Source organism: Mobula hypostoma, chromosome 3, assembly GCF_963921235.1.
Source record: "Mobula hypostoma chromosome 3, sMobHyp1.1, whole genome shotgun sequence".
In the NCBI taxonomy this organism is placed as follows: Eukaryota; Metazoa; Chordata; class Chondrichthyes; order Myliobatiformes; family Myliobatidae; genus Mobula; species Mobula hypostoma.
Window position 1 is genome coordinate 120,668,966 of NC_086099.1, and position 16,944 is coordinate 120,685,909.

The 16,944-nt window shown below is 39.2% G+C and overlaps 1 protein-coding gene across 4 annotated transcripts in view; it reads left to right on the forward strand.

Annotated features, from left to right (window-relative positions):
• The window catches only part of LOC134344225 (sphingomyelin phosphodiesterase 2-like), a 53,754-nt gene extending 37,039 nt beyond the window's left edge, over window positions 1-16,715 (forward strand). For all 4 annotated transcript variants that reach the window (XM_063043669.1, XM_063043666.1, XM_063043667.1 and 1 more), the window contains exons 9-11: window positions 8,735-8,839; window positions 8,960-9,116; window positions 16,364-16,715. In XM_063043669.1, the coding sequence (XP_062899739.1) occupies window positions 8,735-8,839; window positions 8,960-9,116; window positions 16,364-16,710 (609 nt within the window). In that variant the 3' untranslated portion in view covers window positions 16,711-16,715. The remainder of the gene's footprint in view (window positions 1-8,734; window positions 8,840-8,959; window positions 9,117-16,363) is intronic.
• Window positions 16,716-16,944: the final 229 nt, after the last annotated feature.

Here is a 16,944-nt window from a genome sequence, read left to right on the forward strand (position 1 = left end):
GTAGGTTTCACTTACTGGCAATAAAGAGATTCTGATTCCGATTCTGCTTTTCTATTCTTCTTGCCAAGGTGAATAACTATCTTTTTATATTTTATTTTGGCAGCTGGGAGAGCTGCTGCCTCACAACTCTGGTGAGCTGGGTTCAGTCCTGACCTCCAGCCCTGTCTGGGTGCCACTTCCAGATTCTCCCTGTGACAGTGTCGGTTCCCCCCAGAATAGCCAGAGGAATTACGAAACTCATTTGCCACGTAAATGTTAAGTCAGTGGTAGAACCTGGGAGGGAGGAGGGAGGTGTCAGTGGCAATGCAGGCATAACAGAGCAAACGATAATGCAGTGTAGGAACAGGCCATTCATCCCACAATGTCTGTGTTGATTGTGAAGCCAATTCAAACTGCATGTCTACCCACACATGGTTTATCTTCCTTAATTACTTGTCTGTTCATGTGCCTGTCTAAATGCCTCTTAAAAGTTGCTCTAATATCTGCTTCCACCATTTCTCCCTGCAGCACGTTCTAGGCACCTATCTCTCTCTCTGTAAAAGAAACGACATGTAAACTTTAAATTTCTCTCTACTGCTTTAGGGCTAAGCCATCTAGAATCTGACGTTTTCATCCTCAGAAAAAAAATTGACCATCTACTCTGTCTGCTTCTCGTAATCTTATAGAATAATCTAATAAAAATATAAATATACAGTGCCTTTAAAAAGTATTCAACCCCCCCTTCCCCCCGGAAGTTTTCATATTTTATTGTTTTACAACATTGAATCACAATGGATTTAATTTGGTTCTATTTTTACACTGATCAACAGAAAGAGACTCTCCCGTGTCAAAGTGAAAACAGATCTCTACAAAGTGATCTAAATTAGTTACAAATATAAAACACAAAATAATTGAATGCACAAGTATTCACCCCTTTTAATATGACACACCAAAGCATCACTGGTACGGCCAATTAGTTTCAAAGTCGCATGATTAGTTAACTGGAGATCACCTGTGTGCAGTCGGGGTGTTTCAATTGATTGTGGTAAAAATGAACCTGTATTTGGAAGGTCCATCTGCTGGTGAGTCAGTATCCTGGCAAAAACTACACCATGTGGACAAAAGAACACTCCAAGCAACTCTGCAAAAAGATTTTTGAAAAGCACAAGTCAGGAGATGGATACAAGAAAATTTCCAAATCACTGAATATCCCTTGGAGTACAGTTAAGTCAATCTTCAAGAAATGGAAAGAATATGGCACAGTTGTAGATCTGCCTACAGCAGGCTGCCCTCAAAAAATGAGTGACCGTGCAAGAAGAGGACTAATGAGGGAGGCCACCAAGAGACCCTTGGCAACACTGGAGGAGATACAAGCTTCAGTAGCTGGGATGGGAGAGATTGCGTATACAACAACTGTTTGCCAGGTCCTGCAACCTGTTGCAGCTTTATGGGAGAGTGGCAAAGAGAAAGCCACTGTTGGAAAAGCTCACATGAAATCTCATCTAGAGTTTGCCAGAAGCATGTGGGAAACTCTGAAGTCAGCTGGAAGAAGGTTCTATGGTCTGATGAAACCAAAATTGAGCTTTTTGACCAAATGCTATGTTTGGTATAAACCAAGCACTGCACATCATAAAAAGCACACCATCCCTACCGTGAAGCATAGTGGTGGCTGCATCCTGCTGTGGGGATGTTTAACTGCAGCAGGTCCTGGGAGGCTTGTGAAGGTAGAGGCTAAAATGAATGCAGCAAAATACAGGGAATTCCTGGAGGAAAACCTGATGCTGTCTGTATGAGAACTGCGACTTGTGGGAAGATTTGTTTTCCAGCAAGTCAATGCCCACAAGCATAAAGCCAAAGCTATAGAGGAATGGCTTAAAAACAACAAAGTTGATGTCCTGGAGTGGCCAAATCAGAATCCAGACCTCAATCCAATTGACAACTTGTGGCTGGACAGTAAAAGGGCTGTTCACTCATGATCCCCATGCAATCTGACAGAGCTTGAGCAGTTTTGTAAAGAAGAATGGGGAAAAATTCCAGTGTCCAGATGTGCAAAGCTGATAGAGACCTATCCACACAGACTCAAGGCTATAATTGCTGCCAAAGGTGTATCTACTAAATACTGACTTGAAGGGGGTGAGTAATTTTGTAATCATTTATTTTGTGTTTAATAATTGTAATAAATTTGTAAGAATTTGTTTTCACTTTGACGTGAAAGAGTCTTTTTCTGTTTAAAGCCAAATTAAATCCACATCATAAAACAAAAAGGAATATAAAAACGTCCAAGGGAGTTGAATACTTTTTATAGGCATTGTATATAAAAAAAAATCTTATAAAATACTCATTTTCATATTAACTGTTCTATGACAACTTGGTGGCTGTATTTTTCCAGTGTTAGGCTGACAGGCTTTTGTTTCTTACACTGTTTCACCTTTGGTTCTTCACTTGTGGTGGTACAACTGGGATCTTCTCATAATCTTGGGATTTTTCGATGACCAATGTACTGCTACTCCTGAAGCTGAGGATAAAGACCATTATGACCAGGAGGCTTAACGGTTAACAGTGTTGTATCAGGTTATTCATGTTTCCCTCTCTCTCTCTTTCTCAGAGTAACAGTTTTCTCTTTGCCCCTCCCATAATGTTGCGACAGGTGAAGCACCCAGGCAACAGTTGTTGTATGTGCAGTCTCTCCCATCTTAGCCTCTGAAGCTTGTAACTCCTCCAGAATTGTCATAGGTCTCTTGGTGGCCTCCCTCACCAGCCCCCTTCTTGCACTGTCACTCAGTTTTTGAGGAATAATACTTCACGCTGGTCATCGTTGGAGTGTATCTCCCTCTTGCCTCAGTTTCCTATTATCATGCTTCGTTGTGTCCTGTGAAGACACAGAGGGTTTTTTAAAATGATTCAGCTGTTTCCTTATTCTCAATTACTAATTCCTCTAATTGTACTATACAAGAAACAAAAAAAAATCAATTAGTGTTATATTTAGATCAAGCAGCATCTGTGAAATGAGGAATAATGTTTTGGCCCAAAAAACATTTTTCCCTTTCCTAGTTATGGTGAAATGTTAAATTTATTTATCTTTCCAGAGACAGTGACTGACAGGCAGAGCATTTTCTGTTTTTACTGGTGTGTTAACAAGTTACTGTAATCTGTCCTTTAATATAGATATATGCCAAAATAATCAGTGGGAACAATAAATTACAGGCCTGATTGAATTATTCAAGGAAGTGACAAAACAAATTAGTTTTCTTAATGAAAACTAATGGAGAAAATATTAGGGATTCGTTTGGTTTATTGGGACAATTGCTGCTTAATTAGGTCAGAAGGCTGTTGTTAAACAGTTTCTAACTATTGTCAGTCACATACAGTTGTGTGGCCATTAGACTCTACACTGTGCTTAGAGCGAATGAACAGTTTTAAATGGTGTCACGTGTGTGTTTGTGTTCAAAATGCAGTGATTTTTGACACAAATACAGGGCGAGAAATAAGCTGTAGAACACTTGAACACTGTTTTGTTCATTGTGGTTTCAAGCATACAGGCTTGGAAATGCCAGAAGTGGCCGTCAGATATTACAGAGCGAACAATTTTAAGTAGTGTCAGTTGCGTGTGATTTGGGCTGATTCAAAAAGCAGCGATTTTTTTTTTGGATCATTTTCTGTTCATTTCAACTTTATACAGGAAGGCAAGAAGGCAGTCCATCATTTGCACTGCATGTCTGCACTGATTTTGTTGGTTCACAGACAATCAGAATAATACAGCAGTAATGAATTCTTAGGCTATAAGACATAAGGACAGAATTAGGCCATTTGGCCCATCGAGTCTGCACCACCATTTCATCATGGCTGATCTATTTGCCTCTCAGCCCCATTCTCCTGCCTTCTCCCTGTAATCTTTCATGCTCTGACTAACCTGTTAACTTCTGCCTTAAATACACCCAATCACCTAGCCTTCACAGCGGCCTATGTCAAGAAATTCCATAGATTCACCACTGTCCGGTGAAAGAAATTGCACCTCACCTCTATACTAAATGGACATCCCTCTACTGAGGCTGTACCCTCTGGTGTTAGATGCCCCCACCATAGGAAACATCCACTCTATCTAGGCTTCTCAACATTTGATAGATTTCAATGAGATCCCCCCTCATTCTTTTAAATTGCAATCAGTACAACGAGCCATCAATCACTCCTCATGCAATAAGCTGTTCGTTCCCAGAATCATTCTCGTGAACTTCCTCTGAACTCTCTCCAATACCAGCGCACCCTTTCTTAAATAAGGAGGCCAGAACAGCTCACAATAGTGAGGGCTCTTCAGTACCTTTTAAGCCTCAGCATTACATCCTTGCTTTTATACTCTCGTCCTCTCAAAATGAATGCTAACATTGCATTTGCCTTCCTCATCACTGACTCAACCTGCAAATTTACCTTGAGGGAATCCTACACAAGGATTCTAAGTCCCATCTGTTGATACCTTTTAGGAACTAATAAACAGTTTTTTAATATTGTGCTAGTATTCGTAGGGTTCTACTTTGTTCTGTATTTTATTTAAATACATAATTTGTTACTCGGTTAAATGATAATTTGTCTTTGTTATGCCTTTTAACTATTTCAGTTATTTGGGGCAGCTGCTTAATTGGGCCAAAATGTACTGGTCCTGATGTGTTTCGATTAACCGGAAACCACTGCATATGCATTTGAGTAAGACATTTGACAAGGTTCCTCATGTTAGGCTCATTCAGAATGTGATCCAGTGAAATTTGGCTGTATCTATTCAGAACTGACTTGCCCACAGGAGGCAGAGAGTGATAGTACATGAAGCATGTTCTGCCTGTAGATTGGCTGACAGGTGGTATTCTGCAAGGATCTGCTGTGGGACCCCTGCTCTTTGTGATTTTTTCTTTATAAGGAAATGTAAGTCTGCTGATGACACGAAGGCCGGTGGTGCTGTGGATTGAGTGAAAGGCTACATCTAGACATCGACAGGATGTCGAGTTGGGCTTTGAAGTGGCAAATGCAGTTCAGTCTGGGAAAGTGGGAAGTGATCATTTTGGAAGGACAAATTAAAAAGCAGTGTACATAATGGCAGGATTTCTAAGTTTGGAGGAACAGAGGGATCTTGGGGCCCAAGTCCATAAGCTTATGCTTTGTAACTCCAAAACATAAAACTAATTGGGGGAAAAAAAACACAACTGGGGATAATTTTGTAGATTTCATTCTTAGTTTTAGTGAGGCGTGCACATATGATGTGGTGGCGTAAAAACATATGCCATTCATGTGCTTATAAACTCTTATGTAAACCACGAAGAATGCTTAAACAATATATTTACAATATTACTCAAATATTACTGAAATATTCAATACACCACACTCCTCCCTGCTTAGCTATAAACTCCAGCAATATAGAATGAATATCAGCTTATACAGTATACAGTGTAATATTTGTCGTAGTCGTCGTGGCTATCCCTTGAGGTCGAGGATGATGGTCTTCGTTCTGTTGATCTACCTATGGGCTCTCAAGTAGCTTATGAATCCAATTTTGGATTTGAAAGTTCTTCCGCATTCAGGACAGGTAGTTCCAGATGGCAGATCGGGCTTTGGTTGTTGCTGCCTCTCTGTCCATTTTCTTCTCTTTTCTTCTAATTCTGCACATCTGTTGGCTTCGAAAGTTGCTGTTCCTTCTCGGATGACGGCTTGCCAGAGTTTCCTGTCCTTGGCATTGGTTTCCCAATTGTTGATGTCGATGTTACATTTCTTCATGTTGGCTTTTAAGACGTCTCCTGTTGTCCACCTCTTTTACGTTTGACTTCTTTAAGCTGGGAGTAGAAGATTTGTTTCAGCAGACGTCCGTCTTTCATCCGAACAACATGACCACTCCATCTTAGTTGGTTCTTGATGACGTAAGCTTCAATGCTCGTTGTGTTTGCTTCATTTAGCACACTGACATTGGTTCTTCTATCTTCCCAGGTGATATTTAAGATGTTTTGAAGACAGCTTACAACTACTATATAGAGATCAACAGTATAGTAAATTTTAAATTGTCCCATTCAGGCCTAAAGATTTAATCGCTGTGGAGAATTTCTTACTCTTGTATTCCTGGTTGTGGGGGGAGGGGGGTAGGTGGGTGGACATGGTGAAGGAGACTTGTGGCTGTGAAATAATCTCAAATTCTGGGCTTCCTCCGTGCTGCTAGTAGGAGTGGACTCTGGGATTGCAGGAAGTGGTTCTGACAGCTCAGGACACTTTTCTTCTCTAACAATTGACTCTGTTCTCCCCAAATGATCAAAATGTGTCATCTCCAGATGACATCAGACACAATCTCCACTGTGTAGGAGAGTGGTTCATTTCTGTCCTTAATCTTTCCAAGCACCCACTTTTGATCATCTGTCTAGTCTTTCGTCAATACTGCTTGTCTGGGAGTGAAACATTCAACATCCCTGTTTAAGGAGCCATCAGTTTGTGTCAGCTGTTTGCTGCATACGCTTTCTGAGGTTAAGTTTGAGAAGATCCAAGTGTGAGTGCAAGGGACTGCCCAGGTTTGGCAGGAACCTCTTACAACGGCTGACAAATTTTAAAAAAGATCACAACTGTGACACATCCTTTGGCCTTGGGCATCCAACATTGCTTGAATTTTCTCAACACAGTTGTATAATTCTTGTGCGTCAATAGTGTGACCACTGTAAAAGATGCTTGGTTTAAAGAATTTACACTGTTGCTTTGTGCTGTGAGCCCATAATTATCTAATATTTTTAACACAGTCTTGAGATTTTGGAGATATTCTTGTCCTCCTCACTAACACTGAGCGCCTGGGCAGCCTTGCAGCACCTGGTCCTCAGCTTTCTGCCAGAGTGCAGGTGCAGGTGCAGGTGCAGGTGCTGCTCCAAAATAGGCCTATTAGAGCAATAAAGCCTTTTGTGAGTGTTTATGGTGAGAAACACTTTGGACTCTTCTTCCCTCTCCATCTGTAGGTAAGCCTTAGCTAATTCCACTTTGCTGAAGTGTTTTCCTTCAGAAATGTTTGCAAAGGTGCCCTCTATCCTGGGCAGAGGGTATTGATCTACTTTAAGTACCGGGTTAATGGTGACCTTAAAATCACCACAGATCCTGACAGAGCCATTCTTTTTGGCTACTGGGACCACTGGTGTTGCCGGTGGCCTCCACTCTACCTTGGAAAGAATTCCTTCAGCCTCCTTATATAACCATATAACAGTTACAGCACGGAAACAGGCCATCTTAGCCCTTCTAGTCCGTGCCGAACTCTTACTCTCACCTAGTCCCATCAACCCGCACTCAGCCCATAACCTTCCATTCCTTTCCTGTCCATATATCTATCCAATTTAACTTTAAATGACAACATCGAACCTGCTTCAACCACTTCTGCTGGAAGCTCGTTCCACACAGCTACCACTCTCTGAGTAAAGAGGTTCCCCCTCATGTTACCCCTAAAATTTTGCCCTTTAACTCTCAATTCATGTCCTCTTGTTTGAATCTCCCCCCGTCTCAATGGAAAAAAGCCTATCCACGTCAACTCTATCTATCCCCCTCATAATTTTAAATACCTCTATCAAATCCCCCCTCAACCTTCTACATTCCAAAGAATAAAGACCCAACTTGTTCAACCTTTCTCTGTAACTTAGGTGCTGAAACTTAGTTCTAACTCAGTGGCTACCTAGTATAAGGAACCAGACGGATTTGTAAAACTTGGGTGTGGTACGTTCATTTAGCACTGTTTTACCCTTGCTATGTTTAAGTTCAAGATCCACAAGGTATTGTTGCAACTCTGTAAAACTGGCTAGACCACTCTTGGAGTCTTGTGTTCAGCTCTGGTCATCTCATTGTAGGAGCTATAGAGAGAGTGCAATTGCCTTCTTCTGGGCAGTGTCTTTACAAGATAGGTGACCCCGGCCATTATCAAAACTCTTCAGAGATTGTCTACTAGGCATCAGTGGTCACATAATCAGGACTTGTGATGTGCACCAGCTGCTCATACGGCCATTCACCACCTGATCCCATGGCTTCATGTGACCCTGATCGGGGGGGGGGGGGGGCTAGGCAGATGCTACACCTTGCCCAAGGGTGACCTGCAATCTTGCAGAGGGAAAAAGCACCCTACACCTCCTTCAGTAGAGACGTATCTCCACCCTGCCACACCGAGTTCATTAATCCAGGAGATTTCTATTTATTTGTTGCAACTTAACATTTGCAGTTATACCTATCTTTTATTTTCCATGCAGCTCCCTCTGATTCTGCGTCATCGAGCTGTTTTCCGGTATTTTGAAGATAATGAGCTTTAGTCAGACATTTGGCTGCAAGAGGCATCACTCGGTTTTATTCAACAGCACAACTGTAACTGGGAGCAATTTGGCTGGAATGCGGTGCTAAGGAGAAAATCAGATCAGCTGTGAGGAATGGTGGGTGGGGCCGTTTAGTCCATTCACTCATACTAGTGCAGAGAACAATTGCATCTCCATCTATTCTCTCTAACATGCCAATTAATAGTGCCCTGATTCTCCTGTACAGCCACCTATGCATAGCTTATTAACCAAATTGTTTTTTTGTGTTATTCATTCTCTTTATCTAGTGTTAGGACTGATCTGATTACGTTTTAGGTCATATTTATGCAGAAACAGAGAAAATTCTACAAGATTCACAAGCTTTCTAGCTGCACTGTACATGAACACAGCATTAAGGCTCTCCTGGGAGAGCAGTGCTTACGGGTGGTTTGACCTGCGTGGTGAGGAGTGTGTTGTGTCTCCCACAGGGCTCTGAGGGAGGATGCACCCTGCAGACTCAGAACTGCTTTGCCTCCGTCGGTGACTCTGTTTCGTTCCCTTCGGGCATTCGCATCGACTACGTCCTCTATAAGGTGAGGAATTTGATCCCACAGAACTATGAAAGTAAAATTGGGATGGGAGAGGTGATTTGTGCTGGAGGAGCCAGTGAAAGGTGTAGAATAATTTCACAGCATGTCTTTGGCGTATCCTAGGGATCAAAGGGATTCCCTGTGAAGTGTGAGCACCTGATGACCACGAGTGGCACGGCTCCTGGGAAAAACATTCCGTATTCAGACCATGAAGCTGTGTGCGCCACTCTGAGTGTCCAGAAAGATGGGGATGCTGTCACCACGCTGAAACATGGAGAAGGTAAGTAACTTCTCGCTACAGTGGAACAAAGCATTAGTTTCATATTGCTCCTTTCTGTTTTACATTTTAATAGAGCTGTATAGAGACGATATGCTCTTTACTCTGGAACTGTCGTACACTTGTCATTGTACTTGTATTTATTATGACCATCTTTACAGTGTACTCTGCGAGCTTCATGCAAAGGAGGAATTTCATTACCCACTGGTGTATATGACAATAGATTAAACTAATCTTACTGAGGTGCGACTCGATGGGAATCAGCAGATAGGGACTTGGTTGGATGAGGAAATGTTGCCATCAAGGGAGGGTCTAGACTCTCCAAGGATCCCTTGGATAGGGGGACTTCCGGTAGCGCTCATGGAGTGAAGTCGCGTTCTTGACTCGCTCCATTACCTCTTGAGTTTTTTTTTCTCTATGGTCAGCTATACTTTAATTAACCATTAAGGCATCAATTCTTACAATACTTTGAATTAAACTGAATTCTCCGACAACTGGATGATACTTAGATCTGCTATGTCTAAGAACGGGAAAAACGGCAAGGATGGTAAACCTCCGGTTAAACCGAAAGCTACGGATCTCCCCCCGACTGAATCACCGGTGACTTTGAAAGCTATATCGGAGTTAATTCAGAGGGAAATTTCAACCTCTGTTAGGGAGATGATTCGTACGGAAATTGCAGGCCCTGTTAAAGACCTGATTCATACGGAAATCTCAACTAATCTCCAGAAAATTGCCGATTCAATTGATAAGATGCAAACATTTATTGCGGAACATCAGTCGGCTATATCTGATCTTCAAAAATTCGTGCAACAAAGTGAGCTTAAGATGGGGAAAATCGAAGAAACAATTAATGTAATGAAGAAGAAACTTGACTTTTTGACTTTTAAAAACTCTGACTTGGAATCTAGAATGCGACGGCAGAATTTACGAATGATCGGGGTGAGGGAAGCTGTGGAATCTAACAATCCCATGAAGTATTTTTCTCAACTTTTAAAAGATGCATTCCCTACTGTATTTCCTGACCAACCACCGCTTCTGGATCGTGTTCACAGAATCCCATCATACTCGTCTAGGTCAGATAGACCTAAGCATGTTATCTTACGTTTTCATTATTTTCAAGACAAGGAGAGACTGTTTCGATTCGCTCGATCTAAAGGTTTCATTGATTTTTCGGATCTTAAGTTCCGATTCGTGGAAGATTTCAGTAAACCAATCTGGGACCAACGGGTTCGTTACAGATCCGTGATGTCGGAATTCTATAAGATGGATTTAAGACCAGCGCTGCTGTACCCTGCACGTTTAAGGATTCGCATGTCAGATGGAGCCCTTCGTTTTTTTGATTCTCCATCGGATGCCCAGAGTTATCTGGATCAACTTTCATCTTCAACATCTTAATTGCTTTTTTTTAATTATCTCCGTTGATCGGAGGCTGTGAATTGGTTGGTTTTAACTTTTTCGTGCCCTATTTGGGCAGAAAAGTTTATTCTTGATTTCTTAATATGGTTGCTAAACTTTCTTTTTAACTGCGTCATTTCTTTCTTTTCCCAGGGGATTCTGGGTGGTTACTTCCTTTTTGTCATCTTACGTATTTCCTGTGTGGCCTTAAATTTTGTAGTTTTTTAAAATTTTATTCTGTTTTGCTTTTTATAACCACTTTATGTTAATAATCTTATTTTTTCTTGTTGCTGTGTTTATTTATGGGTTTGAGGTTTATTGTGGTTTTTTTTAATATATATTTTCTGGCTTTTGTTCTGTTCTGTGTGTATTTTAATTGAGCTACCTTTTTTTTACTTTTTTACTGTTTTACAATTAGCTGATCCTTTTCATATTTATACCTTTTTTTTTAGGGAGCGTATACCGGAAGTCATGGGAGTAGTTTTAGCGCTTGCTTCTTTCTGGCGGGTCTGCTTTAGATTTTGCCTTGGGGTCTTGGGGCGGAGGGTGGTGGGAGGGGCTTCACGTTTTAGTTTGTTTCTCTTTGGGCTATATACATTATTGAAGTACTGGTTGCGTCCTTTTTCCCGGTATCTTTTGTATGTTCTGTTTCCTCTCCGGGTTTGTGGGTCGCGCCTATCGTCAATCCTCCTTGTTGTGGGTTGACTTTAGGATTTATGGAGTCTATTATTAATTTTGTCTCCTGGAATACTAACGGTCTTAATCATCCTATTAAAAGGAAAAAAGTTTTTAAAGTGTTCCGGAGACTTAAAGCACAAATTTTATTTTTACAAGAGACCCATGTACGGAGGGGGGACAGACTACGTTTTTTCAAATTCTGGAAGGGAAAACAATTTCATTCGAACTCCAATGCTAAGATTCGAGGCGTCTCTATTTTTATAGATTCCTCAGTTACTTTTATACAACAGGATATTATCTCTGATCCGAATGGTAGATTTTTATTGGTTAGTGGTTTACTATTTAATAAAAAAGTAGTTTTGGTTAATGTTTATGCTCCTAATATGGATTGTCCGGAATTTTATAAATCATTGTTTGATCAGTTTCCGAATTTGAACGAGTTTTCATTGATCTGGGGCGGAGATCTTAATACCTGTTTGTCTCCAGCTTTGGACCGTTCGGCTCCTTTACGGACTTTACCTAATAAATCTGCAAATTTGATTAATTTTTTCCTTTCTGATTCTGGGTCGACGGACATTTGGCGTTTTCTGCATCCTCAGGAAAAAGATTTTTCCTTCTTTTCACATGTTCATCATTCCTATTCAAGAATTGATTATTTTTTCATTGATTCTCATCTTATTCCTTCAGTGATTAAATGTGATTATGATTCTATAACCATTTCGGATCATGCTCCACTTAAGCTTTCTATTAAAATTATGGCCAATATACCAAATAATAGACAATGGCGTTTTAATTCGCTGTTGCTTCAGGACTCGGACTTTGTTAATTTTATGAATGAACAGATTGAGCTTTTTTTTACAATTAACCATACAGGAGATATTTCGGTTAACACTCTTTGGGACACTTTTAAAGCCTATATTCGGGGTCAGATTATTTCGTATTCTGCTGCTTTGAGGAAGAAACAGAAGCAGGAGGAGATGGCAATTGTGGACAAGATTAAAGAAATTGATAAGAAATATGTTATGGCTCCTTCTGAGGAGTTATACAAACAAAGAACTGAACTTCAAATCGAACACAGTTTACTACTCTCGTCCTCGATTGTAAACCAATTAAAGAAAACAAGAAGTGACTTTTATGTTCACAGTGATAAAATTGGCAAGCTGCTGGCTAATCAATTGAAATCTAATTATGTTAAATCTCAAATCAATCAGATTTATAACCAAAATGATCGATTGATACTGGATCATGTGGGGATTAATCAAACCTTTTGTGATTTTTATTCTTCTTTATATCAATCAGAGTCTCCTCGAGATTCTAAATATATGAATGATTTTTTAGATAAGTTAGACTTCCCTCAGATTTCACAGGATATGTCTTCTTATTAGATACTTCCATTACAATGGATGAGATTAAGAATGTTATTTTTTCTATGAATCTGGGGAAATCTCCTGGCCCTGATGGGTTTACCGTTGAATTTTATAAATGTTTTGCTTCTTTATTGATTCCGTGGCTCTGTAGAGTTTTTGAGGCTTCTTTGAAACTTGGTAAACTTCCTGAATCTTTTAATAGAGCATCAATTTCTCTAATACTAAAGAAGGATAAAGACCCTGCTCAATGTGCATCTTATAGACCAATATCTTTATTAAATGTTGATTCTAAAGTTTTTTCTAAGTTATTAGCAAATAGACTAGAAAAAGTACTTCCTTCTATTATTTCGGAAGACCAAACGGGTTTTATTAAAGGTCGTTACTCTTTTTATAATATTCGTACATTGTTAAATATCGTTTATACTCCCTCACAAAATGTTCCTGAGTGTGTTATTTCTTTAGATGCCGAGAAAGCTTTTGATAGAGTAGAATGGCCTTATTTATTTAAGGTGCTTGAAATGTTTAATTTTAGCTTGAAATTTATATCCTGGATTAAACTGTTATATCATTCCCCTGTAGCCTCGGTTCGTACTAACTCTTTAAACTCACCTTTTTTTCCTCTCTTTCGTGGTACTCGACAAGGCTGTCCTCTTAGTCCCCTATTATTTGATATTGCATTAGAACCTCTTGCAATTGCTATTCGAGAATCTTCAAATATTACTGGGATAACTCGGGGATTAAAGTCCCATAAATTATCACTCTATGCTGATGATTTACTTTTATATATTTCTAATCCTGAGAAATCCATTCCTGCTGTTTTAGAGTTATTAGCACAATTTGGTCTTTTCTCAGGTTATAAATTAAATCTTAGTAAGAGTGAACTTTTTCCGATTAATAAACATCTTCCCTTATATTATAAATTTCCATTTAAATTGATTAATAATTATTTTTCATATCTTGGGATTAAAATTACTTGTAAATACAAAGATTTATTTAAGACTAACTTTTTACCATTAATAGACCATATTACTCAACTTTCATCTAAATGGTTTCCCTTATATTTAACTTTGATTGGTCGTATTAATGCAGTTAAGATGTTTTTTTTGCCAAAACTTTTATATGTGTTTCAGGCATTACCAATTTTCGTTCCAAAATCTTTCTTTGATAAAGTTGACTCTAAAATTTCTTCATTTATTTGGCAGAATAAGCATCCGAGACTGGGTAAAATACATTTACAGAAAGCTAAGAGAGATGGAGGTTTAGCATTACCTAACTTTAGATTTTATTATTGGGCTATTAATATTCGACATATGAAATTTTGGTTACTTGACCAGGACATACTATCTATTCCTAAATGGGTAGCATTGGAATTACAATCTGTTCAGGGTTATACACTTGGTTCTATTTTAGGTTCCTCTCTCCCTTTTGATTCGAAACGTCTTAAGCAGGTCTCTAACCCGATAGTTAAATATGTTTTGCGCATTTGGTTTCAATTCAGAAAATTTTTTGATCTTAATCAATTCGGGTTAGCGATTCCTATTTTAGGTAACATATTTTTTCCTCCCTCTTTTACGGATCGCGCTTTTCAAACTTGGAAGACTAAGGGTATTTTACGGTTTTTGGATTTATTTTTAGATGGTTCCCTTATGTCTTTTGAACAATTATCTAATAAATATAACTTATCAAGAATACATTTTTTTAGATATTTACAAGTTAGAAATTTCCTAAGTACTATACTTTCTTCCTTTCCAATGCTTCCTCCTACATATATTTTAGATTCGATAATTAACCTCAATCCATGTCAGAAAGGTGCATCGGCTATGATTTATAATATTATTATGAAACTTAGGAAAGCTCCATTTGATAAGATTAGGATAGATTGGGAACAGGAATTGGGGCTTACCATTTCTGTGGATGATTGGGGGCAGATTTTACAATTAGTTAATACTTCCTCTATTTGTGCTAAACATTCCCTAATTCAATTTAAAGTGGTTCATAGAGCACATATGTCCAAAGATAAGTTAGCGCGTTTTTACTCGCATATTAATCCTTTCTGTGATAGATGTTCGGGGCAGATAGCCTCTTTAACTCATATGTTTTGGTCTTGCCCTACTTTGGAAACTTTTTGGAGAGATATTTTCAATATTATTTCTAAGGTATTAAATATAGATATCTCTCCTCACCCTATTACTGCTATCTTTGGACTACCTAAAATTTCTAGTAATCTTTCCCCTTCAGCCCGTAGAATGATTGCATTTCTTACTTTAATGGCGAAAAGATGTATTTTACAACATTGGAAAGAGCTTAATGCTCCAACTACCTTTTTTTGGTTTTCTCAGATGATTTTATGTTTGAATTTGGAGAAAATTAGAAGTAACCTTTATGATTCTTCATTTAAATTTGAACAGATTTGGGGACCTTTTATTCGATATTTTCATTTAATGTAATATTTACCCTTCTTGTTTTTTTTTCACTGTTTTTAATGGAGGTCGGGATTGAGGACGTGATTTTAAGTTTAACTCTGTTTGGTTTCAAGTTAGCCCATTGCTTTGCCTTGCTTTTAGTTAGTTGCACGGTGGGTTTTTTTTTGGGGGGGTTTTTTATTTTTTTTTTTTCCATTGATATATATAAAATTTAGTATACTATTGTGTTATCTTGGTTTCTTATGTTTAAATTACATTGTTTGTAGTATTTTTTTTGGTATTGATATCTTTTGGAATTTTATTATACTTTAACATTGTATTAATGTTTATATGGCTTACCTTTTTTGTATACTTATTCAATAAAAAGATTTAAAAAAGAAAAGGATCCCTTGGATAAAAGGTGAGGCGAAATGGCATAAAACAGGTTGGCAGCCCCTGTTATAGAACAAGAGGGCTTGAATGTGAAATAGTTATTATCCAATCAAACAGGGAAACTTTATGTAATTAAAGGAGATGAGGAACTCAGGATATTCTAAGATGCTTTGCATCGAATGAAATGCTTCTGAAGTGTAATCACTGTTGAAATTTGAGAGAAAATGTGTACACTGCAAGATCCCACAAGCAGATGATCTCTTGCATGAGAGACATTGCTTGATGGATATATATCTACCCTGCAACAGTGAGAGGGTCTATAAAGTCCAGAGCAAGCTGTTGAAGCAGGGAGGTGGTACTGTTTAGGAGCAGCAAACCTGAGGAATTGAGGGGTGACCACTGCCAATCAATTCGAGATTAGATAATCAATGAAGAACCTCCATCCCATCTGTTCTTCTATTTTGATGGGGATGGTCAATAGGAACTTGCATCTTCTCTCATTCAGCTCAAACTCTGCACAAACACCTTGAAGAGGTGAATAGGGTTGGACCTAGCAAGGAATGTTGAAACCAACCTCACCCAACTAAAAAAGATAAGATTGATGAATGGCTTAGTGACTGCAACATTGTAGTTTCAAGATCAGTTAGAGCACTTGTTCTGTGAAAGGGTCACGGACCAGAAATGTTGACTCCCTTTCAGATGTTGCCTAGCTTGCTGAATTTTTCCGATGTTTTCTGTCTTTCTTTCAGATTTCCAACATCTACATTTTGTTTTAAATCCTTTTCTCAAACAACAGATAATGTCTTAGATAACCGCTGCAACAGTGGGGCTGCAAAGCTGCCTCACAGTCTTTGTTTTAACATTCTTAAAACTTGGCTTTTTCATCATTTTCCCTGCAGAAAGTACCCCAGCCTGCATGTTGTTATGTACTCTAAGAGCTCTTTTGTTGGCAGTGTTGTGAAGCACCTTTCCTTTGTATCTTTGACCCCCAAAACTTTTGGTCTTGTTTCAGAGACAAATCCACAGTTGGTGGACATTCTGAATGAAGTTCGGGGAGAAGTGAAAGTTGGCATTCATGGGGCAGAGAAGATGCGCTACTCTTCAGGCAGGATGGCAGTCCTGGGATTGTTCTTGCTGCTAATTGAATGTATCATGGCGATTATACCCCTGGTCACCACCACAGCAGAGAACTCGTTCCCTAAGGTCTCCTTCTACATTCTGGGGATGGTGGCATTTGCTGTGACGTTGCTTGCCGGAATCCTGTACGTATTCCATACGATTGAGGTGAAGATGTTGCAAGGAGCAGAGGACCAAATGAGGAATACCATTCAGGCTCTGCAAGAGCAACTGGGCGAGTGACGTCAGGTGGGCACGCTGCAGACCGCACTGAACCTTAGACAGAGACTAATCAGATCTGACGTGCACAATCTATAGTCAATGCAGTTCTGAATGAAGTTGCCTGATCTCAGTCCTGCATGTTAGACATGAGACTTCATATTGTCAAGTACACTCCAGGCAACTGTTCAGTACCATGGATGTCGGAGTTCGATTAAAATTGTGTGCTTCATCATATGTGAAGCATGATCTTATTGC